The following is a 25,310-nucleotide window of genomic DNA, read 5'->3' on the forward strand; positions in this document are numbered from 1 at the left end:
TAACAAATTTATGTTTACAAAAGGGGGAAGGAAGGGAGGGGATAGTTAAATTAGGAGTTTGGGATTAGCAGATACAAACTACTATGTATAATAGATAAACAATGAAGATTTACTGTGTAGCACAGAGAACTGTTTTTAATATCTTGTAATAAACTATAATGGAAAAAAATCGGAAAATATATATATACACATATATATAAAACTTCCTCATTTTCTATATACCAGAAGCTAACACAACATTGTAAATTAACTATACCCCCCCCTCAAAATATCTAAAGTTTCTCATGTTGTCTAGATTTAAAGTCTGGATAACTTTGTATCTTTTTAAAAATAATTCATATTAGAAAAGCCAAAAGTTCAAAATGCACACTGTTTCCCTTTCACTGGGGAAACAATATAAATGTCTATCTTTTGGTGACAGTTGGCAAAACGCAGCATGATTAATCTGGGGACCTGCAGGGCTTCACCTTCAACGACTTCGCACTTTTCATCTGCTGTGATAAAAACACATCTGAAGCAGCTGAAAAAACGAAGCTAGGAAAAGAGTTATTTACATCCAAATGAAGTCGTCCTTTTAAAATACTCTGAGTTGTAAAGAATAAAGGTTCTAACAAGCATGTACATATTTAATTCTTTAAACTTTATTATCAAAATAGCATATTGATACTTAAGAAAATTTAAAAATATGATGACCCATTACACTGGTCTATTACAACCAACACCATCATGGTAAGAACATAGATGTAAGGCAGAAAATCTGGATTTGAGCATTAGCTCCATCCTGCATAAACTTTTGACAGTGGCAGGGTTATTGACTCTCTGCTTCCTTGTTGCAAAATGAGATTGTGTTCTGAGGACAGAATGAAATCATATTCATGCAAGTGCTTTGCAAATGAGAGTTATTATTTCTTGGTGCTCCTTTTATATTTAACCATGAAATATATATATGTGTGTGTGTATATATATATATATATATAATTTTCCCTTCAAATTCTTATTTACTGCACATTGCACCTGTTTTTCTTTCTTTCTGGGTTCTGACCACCCTTCTGTTCTTGTCTTTCTGGACAAACTTTGGCGGCATTTTCTTCTTTCTTGGACTGTGATTCTATTTCTCTCTGTGAGATTTTCTGTTCCTCAGCTCTTCTGCAACAATCTCCACATTGCCTGGTCCCCTTCATTGACTCCCTTCTCTTGTGCCCAATCTCTCTGCTTAGAGATTCGGTTCTCCAGAGTTGAAAAGGACCTCACTTTTTAGAGGTAAGGAAGCCGAGACCAGGGGCCCCTGGTAAGAAGTTGCTTAAGAGTAACAGAGCAGCAACAGAAGTCCAGTCCTGAGTCTTAGCCCAGGGCTTCCCTCCACCACACTTTCAGTAAGGATCCTTCTCTCTGGGCTTCGGATTCAAAGCATGGATCTTAACCCTCTCTATACCTGCTCAATGGAGAAGGAAATGGCAACCCACTCCAGTGTTCTTGCCTGGAGAATCCCATGGACGGAGAAGCCTGGTAGGCTGCAGTCCATGGGGTCGCATAGAGTTGGACACGACTGAAGCGACTTAGCAGGAGCAGCATACCTGCTCAAAGCAGTATTTGCTGTTCAACCAAATTTAGAAATGATATCACAATGGATACTATTTATTGGTGGGTACTATGTACCAAGGCCTGTGCCAAGTGTTTTATACAAATGATTTCAGTGAGTGGGCATAAATACTTTATTTGAGAGGAACTGTTATCCCCATCTGAGGAGACTGAGGCTCTGAGATGAGGAGTAACTTCCCCGAGGACACAGAGGTAGTACCCGAAGAGCTGAGATTCTATTTGCTGTTGTTCAGTCTCGAAGTTGTGTCTGACTCTTTGCAGCCCCATGGACTGTAGAACGCTGGGCTTCTCTGTCCTTCACTATCTCTTGGAGTTTGCTCAAATTCAAGTCCATTGAGTTGGTGATGCCATCCAACCATCTCATCCTCTGCATTCCCTTCTTCTGCCTTCAGTATTTCCCAGCATCAGGGGCTTTTCCAGTGAGTCGCCTCTTCACATTAAGTGGCCAAAGTATTGGAGCATCAGCTTCAGCATCAGTCCCTCCAATGAATATTCAGGTTTATTTTTTTTAGGATTGACTGGTTTGATCAAGGGACGCTCAAGAGCCTTCTCCAGCACCACGGCTTGAAAGCATCAATTCTTCGCTTCTATGCCAGATCTCAAAGCCTGTTGTACAAACCACTCAACACTCCCTGCTCTGAATGTTCCTTTAAGGCCTCTCACATTCCCCCTGGCAGCCCCAAGGTGCCAGCCTGTCTTCCTGCCTGTCTCTCACACCTCCTGGAATCTCACCTCCTCCTCCTTAAAGCCTTCTCAGATGGATCAGAGAGGAGTAGAGGCGTTGCTGCTGATGTGGGAGTCTCGTGGTCACAGCAGTGTCTCACTTGGTCTCACGCTCTGTAAGCATTGGACCAGCTGTGCCCAGGTGGACCCAGGTTGCCTCTGCAGGGCATACCCTCCACCTGCCTGTCAGCGCCACCAGTCTGTTTGAGATGCTTCAGTCCTGTGGAAAAATTAGCAGCAGTCGGTGGGTGGTCCTGGTGAACCACTGTGTGTGCTCAGCCGCCCAGTCACGTCCCACTCTTTCTGACCTCATGGACTGTAGCCCGCCAGGCTCCTCTGTCCATGGGATTCTCCAGGCAAGAATACTGGAGCGGGTAGCTATTCCCTTCCCCAGGGTATCTTCCTGATCCAGGCATCGAACCTGGGTCTCCTGCATTGCCGGTGGATTCTTTACCACCTGTACCACCTGATTTTTTCTCAAGGAGGAGCCCATGTAAATATGACTGTGGGGGCCCTGGCTCTGGGCCCACATTTCAGGGGGGCCAGAGCAGCCATGGGCCCGATTTTGGAGAAATTCGTGAAGGGAAGAAGACCTTGACATCCCTTCACACCAGGAGCAAGCGAAGGAACTGGGTGTGTTCAGGTGGGCAGAGTGCCGACTCAGAGGGTCACCAAACCATTCTGCCGAGTGTGAGAGGGGCTGTCGTGCTGAAGCGGGACTTGACTTCTGCTGGGAGGGGGACTGGGAATTCGGAGAGATGGGTGTGGGCGAATCATGAGGAGGAGCAGCTGCGCCAAATTCTTCTTTGGAAACAGGTGGCACCAAGGACTGGCTCCAGATGGTGCCTCTTCCGCTCCCATCTGGGCACAGCTGGGTGGCTTCCAGGGAAGGGCATCACAGAGGGTCCATCTGAGAGGGCTTGGCTGCTGTAGCCTGGGACATCCTGAGGACAGGCCTAGCCTTCCTCACTGCCCGCTGTTAGAGGGGGCGGGGGCCAGACTATGCCAAGGTAGCCCAGGGTTCTGCCAGAGGCTTCTTCCCTAGTTTATCCCATCTAATCGTGGATTTGGGGTGACGCTAACCACCCCAGACAGTGATGGCAGCTGTGATGGTCATGGGGAGAAGACCCGTGGCACCTCTCTGCCTCCTGTTGATCCTGCACCAGATCCAGGGGGTAGCAAACTCCACGACTAAGGGGAACACTGGCTCCTGGGTTGAGGGTTCCAGACCCTTTGAGGCACTCAGCTGTGGGGTCACTAGGTGGTCCTTTGGCCATGCTCAGGCTTCCTGCCCACCTTTCTTTTCTAGGTATGCCTGGCCTTCCTCCCTCTGCTCTCCCCATTACTCAAGCCAAGAGGCCCCTTATCTGTAGGACATGGGAAGCCTCAGCCATGCCCCACCAGCCAAGTCCCCTACCAGTCTTCCTCAGTCTTCTGGCCCCCGAGGGGCCAGCTGGGACCAGGAACATCATTTAGGCACATGGGTTATTTCTTCTCGGTTTGGAAAAAAGTACCACCACTCTACCCAGCCTCCCCTTATACTATCTGGGAACATCCTTAGCCAAGTACCTGGTGTTGATCCGGGCCAGTGGCCCTGCTGGTCTGGACTCAGGGATGGGGGATGGGGAGCAGGGGCTGAGGGGGGAAGTACAGACTCTGGGGTGGGACAGGTGTCTTGACCCAAGGGGTCTCTCCTGGTGACTTACTCCCTTGAGGGTGGGCTTGGTGTCTCCTCTCTGCCTGGCCTCTAAGTATGTGGTCTGTGTGTCCTGGCTTCCCTTAGACCTGAAGGGAAACCCCTCTGCAGAGCTCTGAGTGATGGAGAAGCCCAGAAGTGGGGTGCCTAGGAGGGAGGGCACTCAGAGTTTCCACAGAGGAAGCAAGGTAGAAATTCGGGAGTGAGGCTGCTGAAGGATTCAGGAGCCAGGACCATTGGCAACCAGGTGCAAATAGCATGGCTAAGAGCCTCGATTCCCAGACTGTAGCCCTAGGAAGGAGCGCACAAGGACCTGGGTAGTGGCAACTGGAGCAGCTGTGAAAGTGGAGTGCCAAGAGTTTAGTCTCAAAATAGTAGTGGGATTTCTGTCACTCTTCACGCTCTTGGGGTTGCCTTGAGGCACTTGCTTGCTTGCATGGATGATATATTTTATGTGAAACTCCCTCCACCCTGAAGGAAAATGACCCAGAGGCAGGAAAGGACGAGGTTACGGATGGTCTGGGGTCCCCACTGCAGCGGAGATGAATGGTAGAGCAAATGAACACCTGGGTCCATTGCACTGCTTGCCTCTGGGTGGGAAGTGGTCAAGGTCAGGTCCCTGGTCAGAGAGAACTGAGGACGGTGTGACCAGGTGTCTTCCTTCTATGGAGACAAGCAAGTGCAGAAGCCGAGGGCAGAGATAGGTCTTCCCCAAGGCCAGTTCTGTTGGGGGAGAGTCCAGACCTTAGGCCAGCCCAGCACCTACCCCTCTGGAAAGAGGAGAACTACCAGTGAAGAATTTCAAGCCTCAGTGTCCCTCAGCCCCATCTCGCAGGCCCAGCACATGTACTGCGTGTTCCCCTTGACCCCGGGCAGGGTCCCGCCCTTCTGTTCTTTGCCACCCACACCCCAGCAGCTACTGCGGGGCTTGATGTTGAGCCATCAGCACTGATTGAGCTGAACCAATGGCTGGTGGAGCTTTCCACGTGGATCCTAAGGCTTGGTCAGCAAGGACGCTGAGACAACCTGTGAGATGGACCCAAAGAACAGAGCAAGAAATACAATCAACACCTCTCCAGAGCCTCACAGTGCTGGGCGTATTCTCTAGGGGCGGACGTGTCACCACCGTCTTCCAGAGAGTGAATCTGAAGACCTCCAAGTTCACATAGCTGGCCTTTATCTCTGAGCTGGGGTTCCCATCCCCCCAGGCTGGCCCAGAACCCCAACTCTGAGCTCTTACCAGAGGCTGATGGGACCTTCAGGGAATGACATGAAGTTAAGGGTGACCCTGGGAGGCCAGTGGTCTGCCTGGGGGACAGAGTGGGGGTCCTCAAGTCTGGTGCATGGAAGGAAAGGCCCAATGCCAGTCTCCAGCCTTAGTCCCTGGTGGCCTGAGTGGGGGTGGGTGCCTCCCTAGGAAAGAGGGAAGACAAGGCCCAATTTGGCATCTCCTTGGGAATGGCATGCTGCGATTCATGGGGTCGCAAAGAGTCGGACATGACTGAGCGACTGAACTGAACTGGGAATGGATAATCACATGGGAGGAGTCCCTCTACCATGGCAGGCTGGTAGAGGGAGGAAGAAGGGGATGGGGCCAAAGCTGAGTTCTTTTGGAGAGCCAGGGCAGTGACACCCCAAATCACCCAAATCTGGAGATCCCTGGGGTCTCTGCCTGGGCCCTCCGGAATGCCTCTCCTCCATCCTTCTGCCTCTGAATTCGATTTCCCTCAAAGCACCTTTGGAGCCAATGGTTTCCAATCTGATCTAGAACTTTCCATTTTCCTATATGTAAATGGAGAGAATAGTAGTCACATCCATTGTTGTTGCTTGAGTGTCCCCTCAATGAGGCCCTCCCTGACCTTCTTGTTTCGAATTGTAATTTTGCCTCCCCAGCCCTCTCAGTCTCCTTCCCTGCCTGGTTTTGCTCTATGACCCTCTCCCTTTTCTAACACACTGTATCTTCTATCTATCACCATCATTATTATCTATCTGTTTATTTTTTTAATTATTTTTGTCTGTCCCACCCTCCAAATGCCAGTGCCATAGGGCAGGGGCCTTCACTTATTTTGTTTATGAGTCCCCAGCACTTAAAATGGTGCCAGGAACATAAGAAGCCCTTAACACGTATTTGTTCAATGCATGAGTGAAGGATGGGTGAATAGGATTGTTGCAGGGATTAAACGCATCACTGTATGTGAAGCATTTGGTAGGATACACAGCACCTTATTATTTCTGCTGTTGCTTTTGTTTGTTAGATGTGACTTGTACAGATTCCTCAGGCTCTTGGCTCTCTGGTTGTCCGTCTGTAAAGTGAGGAGATTGAATCACTAGATGAACTCTTGGCTTCCTTCAGGCTCTAAAAGATCTGCAGTTCTATGATCTTTGTGCTCCAAATACTCAGAGTCTGGAAGGTTCTTCCTGAAGCTCGCCTTCTGCTGTTCTCAGCAGCTCAGCTGGGTGTGGAGGTGCTAAGTAACCCTTTCCGGCTCCTCTTGCTGTTTCTTTAGACTCGACTTCTTTTGACAGTATAGGGCAGAGGTATGGAACCATGAGTCACCCTAGGATTTCTTGGAACCTTTTCCCTTCAAAACATTTGTATGTTTTATTTGCACTGGTTTTGATGTCTTGTTTCATAACATTTTATCATTTTCAATAGAGGCAATTCATTATGTGCATAATTAGAAGCCGTTTGATTTAATTTCCTTTAGCGTTTTTATAGAAATAAGCAAAAAAAAAAAATTCTTTTTGCCAGACCACATGTCCTGATTTGAGATGTGGACATGCGGTCCTTGCAGATGAAGGTTCACACTGTCCTGCCGTGGTGGGCCTCCGAGCTTGACCAATCCCCATGGGGACAGGATCATACCTCAGAGGGCTCAGAAGCACCTCTTTTAGGAGCCGAGGTTGGCAGGGCTAAGATCATCCTCACAGGTGCTGCGAGGACATTTTGGGCCATTATATCTCTCCAGAATCCCCTTCTGAAAGAGGCAATCTGGAACCCCTGTTCTCCCCCACAGCTGACTTTGTGGGGGCAGCTTTAGGAATAAAGGTAGCTTCATCCTCCGGGTATTTGGCATTTGCTGAGTAACTGGGGAGGCCTTGGAGGAGGGGCAGGGGACAGGTCTGGCTAGTTCTGCGCTGTTGTTCATACACGGGATTACTTCACATGTCCCAACCAGCTTCCCCACCCAGCTGCGGGGGGGGCGGGGTGGGGGGCGGCACTCAGTTCCAGCCCCCTTTTTCCCTACATGCCTGGGACGCCAGAGGCCAACATGGATCTTCCCTTCGACACCAGCTGAGTCCGGAGGCTTCAGCCCTTGGGAGACCATGGAAAGGGACAGCTGCCGGGTGAGTGCGTCTGGGGACCTCTGGCCGGAACCTCCTAGCACAGGAAAAGCAGGGAAGGTTCTGGCAGCTAGGTGTGGCATGGGCACCCGTGTGCGCCTTGGGTTTCAGAGGAAATTGAAGGTGCCTTTTCTAGGAGCTACTTGGCAGCTACTCGGGCAGCCTGCTTTATCACAATTCGTAGAAGGGGCCGCATGGGAGGAGAAGCTGATGGGATTTGGAAAGCGGTCAGGAAGCACCCCCCTGGGCTCTGTGGCTGGATCCCGGGTTCCCACTCTGTGGTCCCTGAGAACCCCAGCCAGTGTGTGTGCTCTTGGGAAGTCTTTGCTGGTTTGAGAATCACAAAAAAATTATTAATAGCATTCTAACCAAGCTTCAAGTTTATCTTGGGTAACTCCCTCACTAAACCATCCTGAAAAAGGTGACTTTCTATGTGCATTTAAGATCTTCAAGGGGCTTTTTCAACTTCCCTTGGTCATTATTTTGAGCCTCCATAATTGTCACGCTTGGAAAGTGTTCCTTATGTCTAACCATGATTCCTTCTGCTACAACCAAGGTGACTTTCCTCTTCTGCTTTTGGTGGTAGAGAGCAGCCAACTGTCCTCTGCGGAAAAGCCAGCCATGTACATCTGAAGGCTTCCAAAGCTTTGGTTCAACAATTCCTCAGCTCAGCTTTCTTTTCTTGAGGGACATTCCTCTTGTGCTCTAACTTCTCCTCGGGTCTTATTTTCTGCTCATCTCCACCTTCTGTTCTCTATTGATGTGGTGGAATCTAGGACTTGGGGAAGGATGGGCCACCTCTGGAACGGAAGCCTATGTTCTGGTCAACAGTGGGCTTGTGGTCCGTTCTGAACCCCAGAAGTGTTTCTGCACACTTTACCATCATCTCTCCCGTCATTTTTTTTCCAGCTCCTTCTTGACTTTTCTGTCCCAGGTTTTCTCTCCTGCCCTCTGCTCTGGACTTCTTGGCTCATGTCTCTGCCTCACCAAGGTCATTTGACCCTAGGCTTCTGGGGGTCATTGGAGCCTCTGGTGAGCAGTAAGGGTAATGCAGAGGGAGTTTTTGTCTGAAGTATGGGGAAAGTGAACCCGTGGTCTCAGCTGTGGGTCATGTTCCTTGATAACTTGCTGGGAACCTAAACCTCATGGCTCCTAGACAAGAGGGGTGAGAACAGAAGCTACCAGAAGGGTCAGTCCCTGGGACAGGGTGATGGGTGGGGGGTGATACCTGCTAGGAAGCTCACCTCTCCAGAGTTAGGGACCAACATGGAAGGTCACGGGAGGGGCATAGGATGGAGTGCAGGCTTTTCATTATTGATGGAATAAATGACACACGTATGGCAGGTGCCATGTTCACTCTGGGAGGCTGTCCTAACTTAACTTGGAATGAAAGAACTGAACAATTGCTTCCTTAATTAGGGTTCTTAGACTTGTCCCTTTATTTAAGGTGGAACTGCCAAGATTGTGAGCCTGAGGAGGGGACAGAGAGAGCTTCCTGAGGGTTTTAATCTTATCTGCAGTGGGTTTCTTAATACAAATGAAATTGAATAAGAGCAAAGTGGGAGTAATTGATCATCCAAGGCTGTGCCTTCTCCCTGAGGACTCCGTTGTAGAAAGATGCATTGTACTTTTTGACCATCAGCTTCATAGAGTAGTGAGAAAGATGGTGGCCAATGCACTTCGGCCTGATGAAGCTTCTCTGTGAGCTGGTTGGGACTTCAGGGGAATCTTGGAAAGAAGGCAGAGAAGACTCGGAGCTTCTTTGTATTCAAAGGAGAAGCTGTAGGGTGTGGTGGACAGAACACTGACTAGGTTCCTGGTCAGCTGTGACTTTGAACCAATTACTTAACCTTTCTGCACCTTAGTTTCTTCATCTGTGAAATGGAACCAATGTAGTATCTACTTCAAGAAGTCTTAGAACAGTGTCTTTCACCTAATAAGGCTCTTTGACGAGAATGTCTAGCATAGTTAGATACATATAGATATAGAGGTAGACATATATTCATAGCTAAGATTTATTGTCATCTTCATCATCATTGTCTAGGGTCTAGTCCTAGTTCCTCTAAATTTGGACAAATATCTTCTGTTCTCTGTTCTTCAGTTTCCCCACTTACAAAATGAGAGGGTTGGACACATTGCCCCAAAGCCCTTTCCTGGTTCCATGACAGTCTCTGGAATCACATAGAGTGGAATTACAAATGTGCCACAATGGAGATGCACATTTATTCTTAAAAAACAGTGTGTATTTTGTGTTTTTTCATAAGGCATCACATTCTTAATCCTTAAAGAAGTGTCACATTTATTAAAGAAAGACAGAAATAGACCCACTGATAAAGCAACAATTCTCTGTAGACTGGATTTTCCCCTCCTGGGTCTACTTAAAGTGGAGCAGGTTTTCCAAGACCACGGATGCAATGGACTTGAGAATGGCTGGAGATCCCAAGTCTGGTCCAGGATGAGGCAGCCTCTCTACAGAAGGCTTGTCAGGTTCCCAAGATGGCAGACAGTAGGCTTAGGTGACTCTGCCATTCCCTAGACCCTAAAGTGTGGGCACCCCCTAGGACCTCTGGCACCTGCCCTTCGTCCCTGCAGGTATGCAGCCCTCACCTGAGACCTCTGGGTTCCGTGTTGGCATTGGTGCTGAGCAGCCTTCCACCAAGCCCATCCTGCCTTGCCTCCCCCTGTGTTGTCCCTGTGATCTGGCAAATGTGAGCGTGAATGTTGGGGGGTGTGTGTACGGGGCTCCAGGCTGGGTGCTGGGCAGGAAGACTGAATGATGTAACAATAGCCACTTAGCTTAAGTGTCTTGGGTACGTGTTTTGGCAAAACAGCTTCCTCTTGGTACGGCAACAATGGGGGTGGATGGTGCCCACCCAGGCAGGGAGGGTGCTGAACTGGGGCATGAGAGAAGCTAGCACAGGGAACCCTGGGCTTTGTCAGCCAAGTGGAGGCCTTGGTAATGCCAGGTAGAGTCTGTGATAAGGTAGCAATACCCAGGACTGCCCACGGGGCTCCCATTCATACCAACCCTGAACTGTGTCAACACACTTGCATTGGCAGAGAGGGGACATAAGGAGAAACTGAGGAACCAAGTTCCTGGGAAACCAAACATTGTTTGCTTGGCAATAGGGAGTACTCAATACTCTTTGAACTATTTAATTAATGAATGAATAGGAAGGTGTTTTGATTTTGGCCTAATAGGGATCCCCAGCTTTTTCAAACGTTTAAGAGGCATCATAAACTAGAAGGAATTTTGGCTCCCAATCACGCTGGCAATTTTCAAGTTCTTTGTAGCAGCAGCCTCTTTCATTCAGATGAAATCTTATCTGGAACCCATTGTTTCAAACTGAAAAGTTAATCTGTTCTGTTTGAAGTGGGATAAAGGACTTGAAGACTTTTACTTACTAAGCTGGATTCCAAGGCGTCTCCACAGAACTTGGGATGCTCTGTAGAAACTTGTCTGAAAATGGCTGGTTGTTTTTTTTAATGTATTTTTAAATTTTTTATTTTGCATTGGGGTATACCAGCCCAGTAACAAACAACATTGTGATAGTTTCCGGTGAACAGAGAAGGGACTCAGCCATACATATACATGTATCCATTCTCCCCCAAACTGCCATCCCATCCAGGCTGCCACATAACATTGAGCAGAGTTCTCTGTGCTAGACAGTAGGTCCTTATTGGTTATCCATTTAAAATGTGGCAGTGTGTACATGTCCACCCCAAACTCCCTGAGTATCCCTTCCTGCCTTCCCCCTGCCCCACATGCCCCAGAAACCATAAGGTCAGTCTCAGAGGGTGAGTCTGTCTCTGGAAAACAGCTGATTGTTCAATCCCTTCATTGTGTAAAGTTGCCAGCTCCAGAAAGGAATGCCGTTATCCCTCAGGTCACAGAGCTGGTTCAGAGCAGAAGCAAGATTCCCTGGTGCCTTCGGTGCATGGGCCGAGGGGCGCCTCACAGCTCCGGCTCCTTGTTCTGGAGCCCAGTTTAATTCCAGGCTGCCTCAGGCCCAGGAGGCTAACATTTTTTGTGTGGGGCGGGGAGCAGGTGCTGGGAGCTGGGTGGGAGGAAATAGGGAATCTGCCTGTGTTCTGAGGGCCCTGTATTTGTGGGGTTTCTCCGGGTCCAGGGAAGGGAGGGGAGGAGTCAGCCCTGTGTACTGGAGATGCGATGAAGTCTGGCTTGGGCAGTGGGAATGGAAAGAACCCTGAACCTCTCTGATCCAGTCCAGTTCATGTTGGAGGGCGTTCAAGCTCCCCTGACGTGGCCCAGGGGCTCCCCAGGCTCCCAATAAGCCAGGGAGCTTTTTGGGTGTTGTTAAAGGGCTCCTGATCTTTCTTGGTATCCTGGCTTCTGCAGGGGTCTGGGACCATCTCTTCCTGCCTAGCCTGGAGTGCTGGGGTGCCCACCCCTCGAACCTCCCTGATGCTCAGGATCCCTGGAAGAGCAACACTGCCACAGGGGCCTAAAGCTAGTGAAGAGTCCTTCCTTTTCTGAACTTGTTAAGGGGCGGGCAGTTAGGGAGAGCCTGGAGGTGGTCAGCAGCCTGAGGACAGGAGTCAGAAGGTCCGGATTCTGATCCTGGCGCTGCCCCCACCGGCTGTGTGACCTTCGGCAAGTCACACTGCCTTTCTGGGCCTTAATGACCTCAGCAGTAGGAAAATGGGTTGGACTAGGGGGATTTCAAGATGCTTCTAGTCTGTAGGCAGCCTAGAGCACAGCCCAGGGCTAAGGAGGGAGGCTCAGTCAGTCCGGGCTGGACTTGAAGGGCCCTGATGGACCTGCCCTTGGCCCTGAAGACATGTTCAAGTTGCTGCAGGTGGACCTTTTTTTTTTTTAATAAAAATTAAATTTAGTTTTAAAAATTGGAGTATAATTGCTTCACAATGTTGTGTTATTGTCTGCTGTACAGCAATCTGAATTAGTTATATGTATACATATATCCCCCCTCCACCCGCCCCCGGCATGCTGCAGTGCATGGGGTCGCAAAGAGTCAGACATGACTGGGCAACTGAACAACAACAAATCCCCTCCCTCTAGGCCTCTCTGCCACCCCACCTCTCCAGGTCATCACAGATCACCTGGCTGAGCTCCCTGCGTTATGCACATGGCTGTGTATATATGCCACTGCTGCCCTCTCGGGGCTTCTCAGGTGGCACTAGTGGTAAAGAACCCGCTGCCAACCCAGGAGACGTGAGAGATGCAGGTCGGGAGGATCCTCTGGAGGAGGGCATGGCAACCCACTGCAGTATTCTTGCCTGAAGAATGCTATGGACAGAGGGGTCTATGGGCCACGGTCCATGAGGTCGCAAAGAGTCGGATACGACTGAAGCGACTTAGCACCAACCAGCACGACTCTCTCAGTTCGTCCCACCCTCTTCTTCCCCTCCTGTGCCCACAAGTCCGTTCTCCACGTCTGCATCTCTATTGCAGGCGGACATTCTTAAGTCTAGCGTGAGATGTTATTAAAGGGTACTTTTCCCTGTGCTGCCCGGGGCTCTGAGTGACGCACAGAGTGCAGGCTGTCGTCTGTGGGTAAATAACTGTCGCTGCAGAAAGCCCAGGGCACAGTCCACAGTGGCAGCCACATAACTGCTGAGATGAAGCAATCTGAGAGTGACTGTGACATCACTCAGCACGGCCAGAGGCCCCTGCCTCCCTGGCACCTCTGGCTGGGCCTGCAGGAGATGCAGAGAGGCCAAGGGTAGGACATACCCGGGGGCTTGTTAGCTCACTCCCATCCCCACCAGGTAAGGGGCCAGGGCAGAGCTGCGGCAGGAAACCCTAACCCTGACCCAGGAGCCATGGTGACTCTACCCCGGACGCAGTTGGTACAGAGGGCAGGTCTCTAGTTTTAGTCCCTGTTCTGCAATTAGACAAGACGTACCTGAGCAACTTTGAGCAAAGCATACAAATAATTAGGGCCTCTACTTTCTTGTCTGTAAAATGGGCATAATAATCCTCAGCAACTCCTGGCCAGGAAAGTGCTTGGAAAGAGCCCCAGGGCCCAGGGCTGGGCCTGCTCTTGTCAGCCCTCTCCCTGGCCCATCCCCACTGCCTTCCCGCGGACCCCGGCCCTGCCTCCCTCCTCCTGCCCCAGAACATCTTGAGGGGACTGGATGAGTTTTGAGTAGGGGTCCCTGGGAGCTGCAGAGACACAGGCAGTTGGCATCAGTGGCCACCTGGGATGTAGGCCTGGTCCATAAGATGGTGAGGGTTCATAGCTCTATTTACTGAGGGGGTAAACCCAGAGACCATGCCAGGGGTGGATAGGGTTAGATAGGAAGAAATGCCTTAGGATTGGCAATGCTAAGCCAGGGAAATGGCCCTGAGTCACCCAGGCTTCAGCTCTGCCCTGTCCCCCTCCCTCCCAGGGAAGGCAGAGGAGCCTCTGGTCCGCAGGTAGGTTGTAGAGAGCCTGGGCCTTGGTCCTCTAAGTTCCATTCCTGGGTCTGCTGCTCACGGGCCAAGGCCAGGAGTCAGGCCGGTTCAGGCCCGGGCTCTGCACCTTGTGTCCAGGACCGGGGGCAGGAAGTCTCCTCCCCGATCTGCCCTGAGGGTGAGGTCAGGCCTCCAGGAGGGATGCTGGAACCTCAGCAACTGCTCTCCAAGAATTGAGGAAAGGAAATGAGTTACTGCTCTAGTAGGCTAGACATCAGGAAGGACTTCCGGGAAGGTGGAGTGTCAGGCAGTCAGCGGCCATGGAACCTCCTGTTCTGGGGGTCCCAGAAAATGAGAATACCTAGCATGTCCTGTGATGTCTGGAGTCAGGAAGACGGAGTCAACGGCCTGTCTCTGACGCTGTGTTCCTCTGGTCTTGGGGTCGCACTTTCATCCTCTGTCCCTGCTAGGGGGACACACTTGGGTGGCTCCCCACATGGGCCGCTCTGTCTGGCACCTGGAGGTCCCTGGTCCGCGGACTCAGAAATTCTCCGCCTGCCTCCTACCCTGTCCGACATTAGAGCGCTTGTGCCCCTGGGGCCTCCAGCCCCTGCTGGGGTATCACTCTTTCTCCCCTTCCCCCAGCTTCTCCTCCACCCCCAGCTCCCATCTCCCAACCCTGGGAAGTCTTTGTGCTGGGCCACCAAGGCCCAGAGTCAACAGTTTGAAAGAGTCTGACTGGAGACGACTCACCCTTCCACATGGCTCCTTGGGCACCGAGCCCCTGGGGTTGGTTCCATCTTACAGGTCCCACCTCCCTCTAGACTCAGAGAAGAGGGACCCAGGTAGGTCTCCTGCCAGGACCCCAGGGCTCAGCTCATCTCTGCTTCCTGCTGGTCAAGGCCTAGGGTGGGCAAGTTGGGACTTACCTGTGAGTGAAGCCAGCATCGGGGACAGGGACCCTGCCTCCCATGGCTGCTCTCAGCCTGCTGCTCTGCCTCCCTGGCCCCTGTTCCCTCCAGCCTCCCCCAGGTCTACGCACCCCCATCTTCCTCTGGGCCTTCGCCACTGCAGGCCTCTCAGCCCTTTCTCTCTTATGCAGCCCCTGCCCATCATGATGGGGTAACAGGATCAGAAGCTTGTGATCAAATCCCAAGACCACTAATGCTTTTAGAGGTTTTAGGCATGCTCTTGAGTCCCTCTGAACCCCAGTTTCCTCATGTATAAACTGGAGATAAAAATTTCTGTCCAGCTTGTTAACTAAGAGCCTTGTTAAAAATGGAATAAAGGGTATAAAAGCTCTTTGCAAATTGTAAACCCTGAAGAAAAGCAGGAAGTTACTGTGGGCCTTATTGATATTCTGGGGCCAGATTCTACTTGCTCTGAGGGGGCCTGGTGAGAATCCAAGCCCATCAATTAACTGAGATGTGAATTTGGGCATATTCTCAACCACGTTGAAGCTCAGTTTTGAAATCTGTAAAATGGAGTTAATAATACCAACCACGAAAGCTGTTATGAGGTTGAAATGGGATCAAGTAAGACGTCTGATGGGCTGTTAAATTTGTTACAGTGATGAGCATTTATAAACCGGGCTCTGTCATGTTGATTCCTTGCTTATCTGGGGGAAGGAGACAAGATCAGTCCCATTTTGCACGTGGGGAGACAGATTCTGAAGGGTTAACTCACCTGCCCGAGCCAGTTAGGCATGGATGTCGTCATATTTGAACACAGATTTTTCCATCTGAAGCCCAGTATCTTTAACAAACAAACAGACACCTACCCACCTGCCATCACTAAGCGTGACGGTCACCAAGCGCTTACTCTACATTCATCACCCATCACTGCAATGCTATGAGGCAGGGTGACCAGCTCACTGTACAGATGAGGAAACCAAGATGTACAGAAGTTAAGTCACTTTCCCAGAATTACCACCTGGCTTCAAGAGTACTGGAGGGCTCCTGACTACCAGGTTCCACCCAAGATCCTGACAGACCACTGGGACCAACACTGTTTCCCACCAGAAAGTTCCACAAGGTCGAGATCCCTATAGAAACCCCTGGCTGCACCCCCAGATCCCCTCTGGTGCTCCCAGCCCTGCAAGGCCCCAGGCCCGATTCTCAGGCCACGTCACAGATGCAGAACAAGCAGCCCATGCACAGGGTTCAGAGAGAAGATGTGCCAGGAGCCTCCGGCTGATGACTCAAGGAGGCAGGGGACTCAGATGCACGCAGGTTTGTGGCAGTTCCGGACTATGGGGTTCTGGGCAATCTGTGCTCTGGGCCTTGGATTCCTCATCTACAAAATGGGCTTCTAAATGTGTCAACCTCCCAGGGATGGAGCGAGGACCCCAGGAGGCCACAGATACGCAGGTTTATTGTAAACCTTAAAGTACCACTCACTGGGAGCTATTATCATATTATTGTCTTGAGTTATGGGAATTTCCCCTGAGGTGGGGATAAACTTATATTATGAGCATCACAGACGGAGGCCTGGTAGGTCAGTGGGGATGCCGCCATGCCAAGGTCCCGAGCAGGTGCTGAGGCTTGGGTGACTGGTGGGAAGGAAGGACGGGACCCTGCCCAGCCTGAGCTTGTCCCTCTCATGGTAGGACCTTGGTCTGGTCTTTGTCCAGTTCCCTCTTTCTCCAAAGATGAGCTCACCCCACCTTGTAGCCCTCTGGTCATGCCCCAGGGCTGTTAAATCTCAGCATGGTGGGTGCTGGGTGCGCCAGTGCAAAGGGGGCGAGGAATGACCATTTCCTGCTGGACACAGGCCAGAGATTTCCTTATCTCATTGAATCCTCAGGATGATTAGACCTATTCTACAAATTAAGAAAAAGGAAAGTTGAGGGACTTGTCCAAAGTCGCACCTCGGGTGAGACCTAGGACTGGGGCCCAGGTCTGCCTGACACCAAAGCCAGTGCTGCGAACAGAGGCTTGTGCATTTACACACATTCTCCCCTCCTCTCCCTGCTCCAACTCCTGTCCTGTTGTCCTTGAGGCTTCCGGGGGCATAACCTGTCTTTGTTCTGTGGAGCTCTAGCCTCTAGACAATGCGGGTAGGAGGGAAATTTGAGCTCTGGTTCACCTGGATCAGCAGCTGCTGCAGGTGCTCTTCACGTCCCTAAACACACACGCGTGTGTCGCTCTACTGGCTGGGGCATCTGGACCATGTGTATTTACCCACATCTGTCAGTGAACCCCAGTGACTAGTGACTCCTGGGATAGTCGCTCCTGGTCCCTGCCCCTGGCAAGCTGAGTACAGTCAGGGACGTGACATTCCTTCTTGGATTCATCTCACAGCCTCCAGAAAAACAAAGAAGTAACTAAATCCATTACCTCTGACTCTTAGAAGATGGAGTTTAAAAAAAACTAACCCTGTCTGGTAGGCTTGATAGTGTTGACTTGAGTCTGATGTTCTAATAAGCAGAACTTTTTAGTAACCGGGCTGCTTACTAATAATGTCAAATGCATTTAAGCACAGTGGTAGGTGAAAGATGAAAAGGAGGTGCCTGAGGTCCAGAGCCCATCCCCTCCTCACAGCCCTGCTGACTGTACCCCCAGCGCAGGGACCCTGAGCACAGGTCCCAGCTCCCCCACTTCCTGCTGCTCCCCCATTGCCCTCCTTGGTGTTCAGTTAACGTTCAGCAAAAATGAGAATGAGAGGCAGACGTGACCCCCTAGGCCAGGCTAGCCCCCAGCTCCGCCTGCTGTGCTGGGGACTCCTACACGGGCTTAGAAGGCAGAGGTGGTGCGAGGGAAGGCAGAGACCTCTGTAAGGGGCCAGGGAGAGGAGAGAGGAGGCCTAATCTGGTGATAGGGCCTGGGCGTTCTACAGACCAGGGCGTGGCTGCCACCAGAGCCTGCTCGAAGACTTTCCATCAGTCCTGGCTGCTCACCAACTCCCAGTCCCAAACTGAGTGCACCCAAAGTCTTAGGCTCTCCACGGAGGAACAGCGCTGGTGTTCGTGGATCACCTGCTCTGGCCGCAGCTGCTTTAATGCTCACCTCCCTCCTGAGAGAGGCTGCAAAGCCTCCTGGTTGAACATGACCTTCAGAGCCCAACTTTCTGGGCTCACATCCTGGCTCTGGCTCTCAAACACATGAGAGTTTGATCAAGTTTTATCAATCTCTCTGCTTCTGTTTCCCTGGCTGCACAATAGGGATAATCAGAGTTCTCTCCTCATAGGGTTGTTTCTCAAGATCGAGTGAGTAAATACATGTAAAGCGTGTTAAGTCCTCTGAAACTACAGATTAAAGTGCTAAATCTAAATGAATGAATCACTTCTCCTATAGCTGAATAAGGTTAAGGACCTTGGTCACCTTCTTCCCCTGCATTCTACCTCTCCTGTTGTATTGTTGTGTGTGTGTATGTGTGTTTGTGTGTGTGAGTGCGCACGAGTTCCCTTGTTACTGAGAAAAGGGGAGAACAAGGCAGGTCAGGGCTTTTCTTAAGCAGTGCTTCTCACACTTTTTGATGACAGCTCAAAGTAAGAATGATGTTTTATAATCTAAGGATGGGGTGCCGGGGAGTGAAGAGGAAAGAAAGGGTGGTAACTCCTAGCTCAGAGTGAGGTCTGGTCCAGCAGCCTCTTTTTTGAGGGTCCCTAGACACATGTCGCCCCTGGAGGAGGGCATGGCAACTCACTCCAGTATTCTTGTCTGGAGAATCCCATGGACAGAGCAGCCTGGCGGGCTACAGTCCATAGGATCACACAGAGTTGGACTGAAGTGACTTAGCACAGCACAGCACAGACACATACAGCCAAAGCAGATGCCCCATGCTCTAGGCAGATGGCCCAGTGCTCTCTCCCCACCTCTCTGTAAGGGGAGAGACCACAGGGAGTTGGGGACAGCAGGCTCTGAGCTTTCATTCCATCCTCAGACACTCTCTTCCCTGTTTGGGGGCTCTGCTCACCTCTTAGACACCTGCCCCAGGACCTCTGTCTCCTGGGTCAGCAGGGCTGACTGCTGGATGAGTTAATAGAGGAGCAGCCTGAGGGACAGCCTTCGATCTGCTTTCAGAATGCCTCCCCGGCAAGGACACCTCCACCCCGGGCATCCCCGGGCCGAGCACCCGCAGCCCGGGCATCACTTTCCAGGTCATCGTCTGGCAGGTCCTCGTCTACCATGTCACCACTCACGACATCATCTCCAACTCGAGTGTACCTTGTCAAAGCCACACCAGTGGGGACTGTCCCTGTCCATGCATCTCCTGCCGGGCCCACACCAGCCGCCAGGGCCGCCAGGGAGAGCCCAGGTAAGGGGACTCCTGCAGAGAAGGCAAGAGGGACAGGGAAGCCACCCAAAGGCGGAGCGGGTGTGGTGCGGGTGAATCTCCAAGTTGGGCCCTCTCTGCTTCTCCTCTGTTCTTGGATGACAATGTCTGGGAAGGAGGGGGAATGGTCTGGATGGGCAGTGGGGGACCTGGGAGGTGGGGGCAGAAAGGAACCATGACACACAAACCCAAGACAGTGGGAAATTGGGGTGAATGTGGTAAAGCATAAGAAATCAGGACCAACAAAGCAGGTATGACTTTGGAGGCTGCACATACTGGGTCAAGGTGCAGATTTTGAGAACCCGAGCTCCTGGTTAGAAACCAGGCCTCTTTCCTACAGCTGCCCTGGAGGGTCTGCCAGGGAAGCTGGGGTCAACATGGGAGTACAGCGATGATCAAGGGCCTATCTGTGGGTGGAGGAACAAAGGGAAAGATTCTGATCAGGCAGGCACTCCCCACCCCCAACTTCCCAAGCTGGCCATTATGATTCAGCCCATACGGGGATATGCCAAATGGACCTCAGGGACTGGCTCTGCCCTTAATGAAGCAGCCCTTTTGCCCCCATCCCAACTTTGCCCTCCTCTTGCCCTCGAGTTCAGTCTGCCCCAGTACAAACAGGCCTGGAGAAGGATCTCAGATCTGGGGCTCATCTTGCCCTCTGAAGAGTCAATGAGGCACTTTGGTGTAGAGACCTTTGGCATCAAACACATTTCATTTGAATCCCTGTTCTGACACTCACTAACCAAGTAACCCTGAGCAAGTCATTTAACTTCCTTGAACCTCAGCTTCCCCATCTATAAAATGAGTATAATAATGCCCAGTTCACACAGTTGCTGTCAGAATTAAATAAGATACCACACACAAATGCCTAACGGGCCCATAATAGATGCTAAGTAAAAGGGAACTTGGTATCAGGCAGGGATGTACCATATGCTGGGTGGAGAGGGCCCAACTGGGTCCTCCTGGACCAGCCTTCTTTCCCTACCCCGTCTCTTCTCTGCCGGACTCCCCTCTCACAGTCTCACCCTCCCCTGCTGCTGGCCTGCTCCTAGGTATCACCTTGCCCAAGTTCACCTGGCAGGAGGGCCAGAAGCGGCTGCTGCTCATCGGATGTGTCCTTCTTCTCATCGCCCTCGTGGTGTCGCTCATCATCCTATGTGAGTTTAACAGAGGGAGCAAGGCTGGCCCCTGGTCCTCGCAGGGTGGAGAGGGGTTGGGGGATGCATGCACTCAGCAGGGAGACAAGAGTGGGGAACATACACTGGCTGCTGTGTCCACAGAGGGACCCTCCTACAAGTGGCCTTGAACCCTGGCACCTCCAGGCCCCCTGGAGGTGGGTGGGTTGAGAGGGTGGGAAGTCAGAGGAACTGGGAGTGGGCCCCTTCTGTAGTAGTTCACCAGTCTGAGCTCAGTTTCTATGTCTTCAAATGGGATTAAATCCATTCATTCATTCAAGTTAACATGTGCTTAGTAAAATATCCTGAAGATTTCACTGGGTTATGAGGAATAAATGAGCTAATGGCACAGTGCCTGACACAAAATCCCACTCTAAAAATGTGAGTTATTTAAAAAACAAGCATTTAAAACTTTGATGAGGTAAAGGCCCCTTGGGCATTTTTGGTCAATGAGATCAAGTGTTCAGGGGTCCAATCTCCCTGAAATCCACACCCTCTTCTGGAAAAGACACTCAGGACCTGTGCCAGGGCTCCCTGCGGGGGTGTCTGCTCTAAGCCCAGCACAGTGGCAAACCTTAGCGGGAAGCAAAGGGGAGTACCCACTGTACCCCCCAGTCCTCGGGGCGAGTACAGTCCCCTGGGGGACAGAGATGGAAATTATTAAGGCCAAGTGGATTTGAGTATTACCATCAGGAAGAGAGGACAGCTGTGTGGGTATGGAGGCAGGGGACAGCTCCTGAAGGCTGGGGGCCAGATGAGGCCCCAGAAGATGGCAGGGAGGGGAGGATCTCCTGGGCAGGACATCTAAGCGGGATGAGCAGCTGCAGGAAGTGTGTGTGGGGGCAAATGAGCAAGTTGGCATGGGGAGGGACCCGATTCACCAGGGTGAATACTCATCTGGGGACCTGCAGGCTGTCCTTGGGTTGGGCACGGCTGGGCCACATTGTAGAGAGCTTGAAGTGCCAGGCGGAGGGGTGAGGATTCTGTTACAGAGGCTGCACAGTGCGGTGAAGGGCGGGCTGGGTGACTGCAGGGAAACACCCAGCTGGCAGGGCTGTTTGAGGAAGAGAATCATGGGAAAGAAGTAGCTGGTTACAAGTACAGCTTTAGGACTAGATAGACCTGCTGCAGCATCCCGGCTCAGCCACTTAAGTTAATGAACTTCCTGAGCCTCAGTTTCCCCACCTGCCTGACAATGCCCATGAAGGTGTCAGCACAGAGCCTGCCTCGTGGCCTCCATGTGAGCCTCCCACCAGGATGCTCGACCCTGTTCCCTCCCTTCCCCACACAGGGCACACGCTCCAGGGGAGGACCCTGGCAGTGCACAGAGAGCAGCAGGAAATAATCCTGGGGGAGGTGAGAGGGCAAGCTGGGCAGGGGGGCTCTCAACATGATTTCACAGCATTTCCTGAAGTCCCCTGACCTCTGGACTTCCCGGGGAGGTGGTCACTGAGCAGCTTGGCAATGTGGTCAGGACTAGAGCCCCCGCCTCCTGAGAGCTCTCTGCTACACATCAAGGCGATCCCAGGAGCCTCCGTGTCCGGGGTGAGCATGGGTAGAAAGACCAGGGCACAGGAGGAGGGGAAGTCCAGCAGGTTAGGGGGACTGGTGTCTGAACCAGGGAGGAGCAGTCACACAGGGTGACCTCCAGCTGGCGTGACAGCACAGTGGGGCCAGCGACAGAGGCGGGGGTCAGGGCTGAGAAACAGGTTGCAGACAAGAGGCAGGGTAAGGGGTCAGACCCTGGGCTTCCTCAGGCATCCAAGGTGAGGAGTTTCCAGGCAGGAGGCATGACAACTCCCAGTATGGAAAGAGCTCTTAGGAAGTTGCGGAGCTGATGCTCACATATGGTTTGTAAAGCTGTCGGCTTTTCAACCCAACTTGTGCATTCGGGAATCAGCCACCTAGAGTTGCTTGCTGAGTGGGAAGACACTTTTTTATTTATTTTTGGCTGCACTGGGTCTTCATTTCCGTGTGTGGGCTTTCTCTAGTTGTGACAAGCGGCGGGCTACTCTCTTTGGCTGCGGTACACAGGCGTCTCATTGCCGTGGCTTCTCTTGGTCTGGAGCACGGGCTCTAGGGTGTGCAGGCTCAGTAGTTGTGGCTCGCAGGCTTAGTTACCCTGAGGCAGGTGGGATCTTCCTGGACCAGGGATCGAACCTGTGTCCCTGCATTGGCAGGTGGATTCCCAAGCGCTGGACCACCAGGGAAGTCCCTGGGAAGACAGTTAAAGGCCTTGAGACAAGCAGTGGGGCAAGAACTGAGCCTAGGGGATAGCTCTTGCTTAGAGAAGAGGGAGGTGGAAGAAAATCTAGGAGCTTTTGAGGCTGGAAGGACAACTTCTGAGAAGATGGGACAGGCAGTGGCTGCAGATGTGTGTGCCTCGACCTGCAGCGCATAGAGATGGTGGGGATGCTGGATGGGGTCTGAGAAGGGGCCTCCGGGATACTGAAAAGGAGGATTTCTCTGAACACTCTGGGCAGCACGTAGGGCAGGAGAGCTTCTGGAGTACTATCCATCTCCATACCTCCCTCCCTTACTCTCTCTCTCTCTCTCTGAGTGGCTGCTTTTGAGTTTGCCTGGTGCTGTCCTGCTTGCAGGAGCTTTCTGGAACATTCCAGAGCATTCCTGAGCAGCCTTTCTCTCCATACAGATGGGGGACGAGAACCCCAGAGCCCAAGAGGGATTGCAGGTCGGTGTCTCAGAACCCCCAGGGCCTTGGGCTGCATTGTGTCATGTCTCTCTGGGGCTAGCAATGACCCAGCTTCTGCTTCATGTCTTTTTTTTTTTTTTTCAGTTTACTTCTGGCGGGGCCACACAGAGGTCAATTACAAAGAGCCAAGAGAGAGCTGTCCTAGTCACGCTGTGCGCTGTGATGGAGTCGAGGACTGTAAGCTGAAGAGTGATGAGCTGGGCTGTGGTAAGGAGGTTGGATGTGTGCGTGTGTTCGTGCGTGCACTCTGGGGCTGCAAACTGGGTTTCAGCTCAAATGGGAGGTGATGGACAGAGACCTAGAGGATCTAGGTTCTAGTCATAATAGACTGGGTTCTGGAACCTGGCTTTGAGTGTGACTTGGGCGAATCACTTACCTTCTCTGGGCTTCAGTTTCTTAATTTGCAAAATGTGTGGATTGGACAAGATAAGTGCTTCTCAAATAAAATCTGACAGCTCCCAGCAAAGCAGAGCTGCTCTGCAGCTGGAGACAAGTGTGGGGTCCAAAGCCCTGTCCATGTACCCCTTCTCTTTGCCCAGCAGGTAACCTCTGACCTGCCACATCTGTGGTTTCATGAAGGTCAGTTTGTAAATGAAGCCGCAGATGAGACAAAGACCTCTTTAAGTGGTGTTTTTACAAGCGTCGTCTATGTACAGCATTGATGTGGGTGTCTGTGGGTACATAACCTGCCCCTTCCACCCGTGTGCATACGTGTGTCCTTGCCCATGACCACATCCATCTGTGACTGCGCAGGTCTAGTGAGCACTCAGTTGGATCAAGGTTCCCCTTGTCACACTCTTATTTGGGCACGTCACTGCCCTCTTGGGGTGATGCCTCCTGGCAGTGCTCACCCCTTCTCCCAGCAAAGGCTCCTGGGTCCTGTTGGACAGAGAGCTCTCTGCTCTGCTCCAACCCCTTGCCTTGGCTCTGCCCTCACCGAGCATCTTGGGCTCTGAGCACTGGCTGATGGCTATCCTGTCCCCGGCCAAGATCCCAGATGTTTGCAAGGCCTCAGCAAGAAGCCTGGGGAAGGAGCATCTCAGAGCCTCACTCGGTTCATTCCTCAAGAACTTGGAGCCTCCTGGTGTTGAGGACCCACCTTGCCCTTTTCTTGACCGGCAGTGAGGTTTGACTGGGACAAGTCTCTGCTTAAAGTCTACTCTGGATCCTCCCATCAGTGGCTTCCCGTCTGCAGTGACAGCTGGAATGACTCCTATTCGCAGAAGACCTGCCAGCAGCTGGGTTTCGAGAGGTACACCTTCCCCACCAGTCCCCGCTTCAGGGACGTCTCAGACTTTTCACACGGGCATCTCAGGCTCATTGAGGGTCACTCATACCAAGAAGACTCTTGGGGACCAGGGCTGAGGTCACGAGCTCATAGTGCCCTCGAGTTATTCAAAGGAACAGTAGCCTGGGGAGCCCAGGTCTGGGGGCAAGCTGTTTACAGGAGGCCAAAGTAGTTATTTGCAGATATGCAGCAGGATGGCACTCCTATACGGTTCTTTGCATCAAAGCACCCTCATGCCCATGAGCACATTCAATGGTCGCGGTGGCCTTGTGAGGTGGGTGTGCATTTGGGCAGGTCTTGTCTTCTCACATCTGATAACTAGCAGCTCAGGCTGGGCAAACCCTTCACTGGACTCTGAGCAGCTGCAGCTTGAGCTAGGACTCATCAAATGAAGAGTGAGATGGGCAGATGTGGCCAGGTAAAGTCCTTGGCATCTTTGGCTCTAAAGATCTGAAACAGGAAGCTGGTACCAGTAGGGGGAGTAGGGAATGGGGTTTACCATGACCTTCCAGCTTGAAGGAGCCCTCCATTTCTGGCCACATAGTCACCTCCATACTCCCTCTTGGTCTGGGTTTCAAACCAAGTAGTTTGAGGGGTTCACTAATGTGTGTGAAGTTCTGGGGAAACGGTTTATTAAGGATCTCACTGTGGGTTCTCTGTAGAAGAAGCAGCTGGAAAACTAGGGCTTGGGGGCTAGGACTGAAAACCAGTTCTCTGCCCCCATCTCAGAGTTCCCATCTGTGAAAGACGACCTGGGTGATCTAGTTGGAAGATGACAGACATGGTTTATCATTGAGTTGTGTGACCTTATGCAAATGTGAACTTCCCTTGGACTTCCATAGATAGCGTCATTTATGCAAAGAATATTCATTGAGTTTTTATTATGTGCCAGACACCCAGACAAGATCCCTATTGTTGGACAATCTCTGGTATGGTGTGGGCAAGAGAGGCTTTAACCAATAATCACAGCGCTGTGTGATGTGTAATGGAAAGAATACGTGGAAAGCATTATGTACACACAGCAGAGAGGGTGCCTGACTGCATTTGGAGGTCAGCAGAGCAATGGAGGAAGGGCGCCCACAAAGGGAAGCTTGCATGTACGGGTGTCCCAT

General features: G+C 51.5%; 1 protein-coding gene across 2 annotated transcripts in view; it reads left to right on the plus strand.

Annotated features, from left to right (window-relative positions):
• Positions 1 to 7,197: 7,197 nt before the first annotated feature.
• The window catches only part of TMPRSS13 (transmembrane serine protease 13), a 32,743-nt gene continuing 14,630 nt past the window's right edge, over positions 7,198 to 25,310 (plus strand). Inside the window, exons 1-6 of one of the 2 annotated variants that reach the window (XM_006044715.4) lie at positions 7,198 to 7,366; positions 18,770 to 19,004; positions 20,075 to 20,179; positions 22,851 to 22,889; positions 22,995 to 23,117; positions 24,033 to 24,162. In XM_006044715.4, coding sequence (XP_006044777.1) covers positions 7,346 to 7,366; positions 18,770 to 19,004; positions 20,075 to 20,179; positions 22,851 to 22,889; positions 22,995 to 23,117; positions 24,033 to 24,162 — 653 coding nt within the window. In that variant the 5' untranslated portion in view covers positions 7,198 to 7,345. The remainder of the gene's footprint in view (positions 7,367 to 18,769; positions 19,005 to 20,074; positions 20,180 to 22,850; positions 22,890 to 22,994; positions 23,118 to 24,032; positions 24,163 to 25,310) is intronic. The other variant, XM_006044716.4, reaches the window with a different exon arrangement.

This window comes from Bubalus bubalis, chromosome 16, assembly GCF_019923935.1.
Source record: "Bubalus bubalis isolate 160015118507 breed Murrah chromosome 16, NDDB_SH_1, whole genome shotgun sequence".
NCBI classification, from domain to species: Eukaryota; Metazoa; Chordata; class Mammalia; order Artiodactyla; family Bovidae; genus Bubalus; species Bubalus bubalis.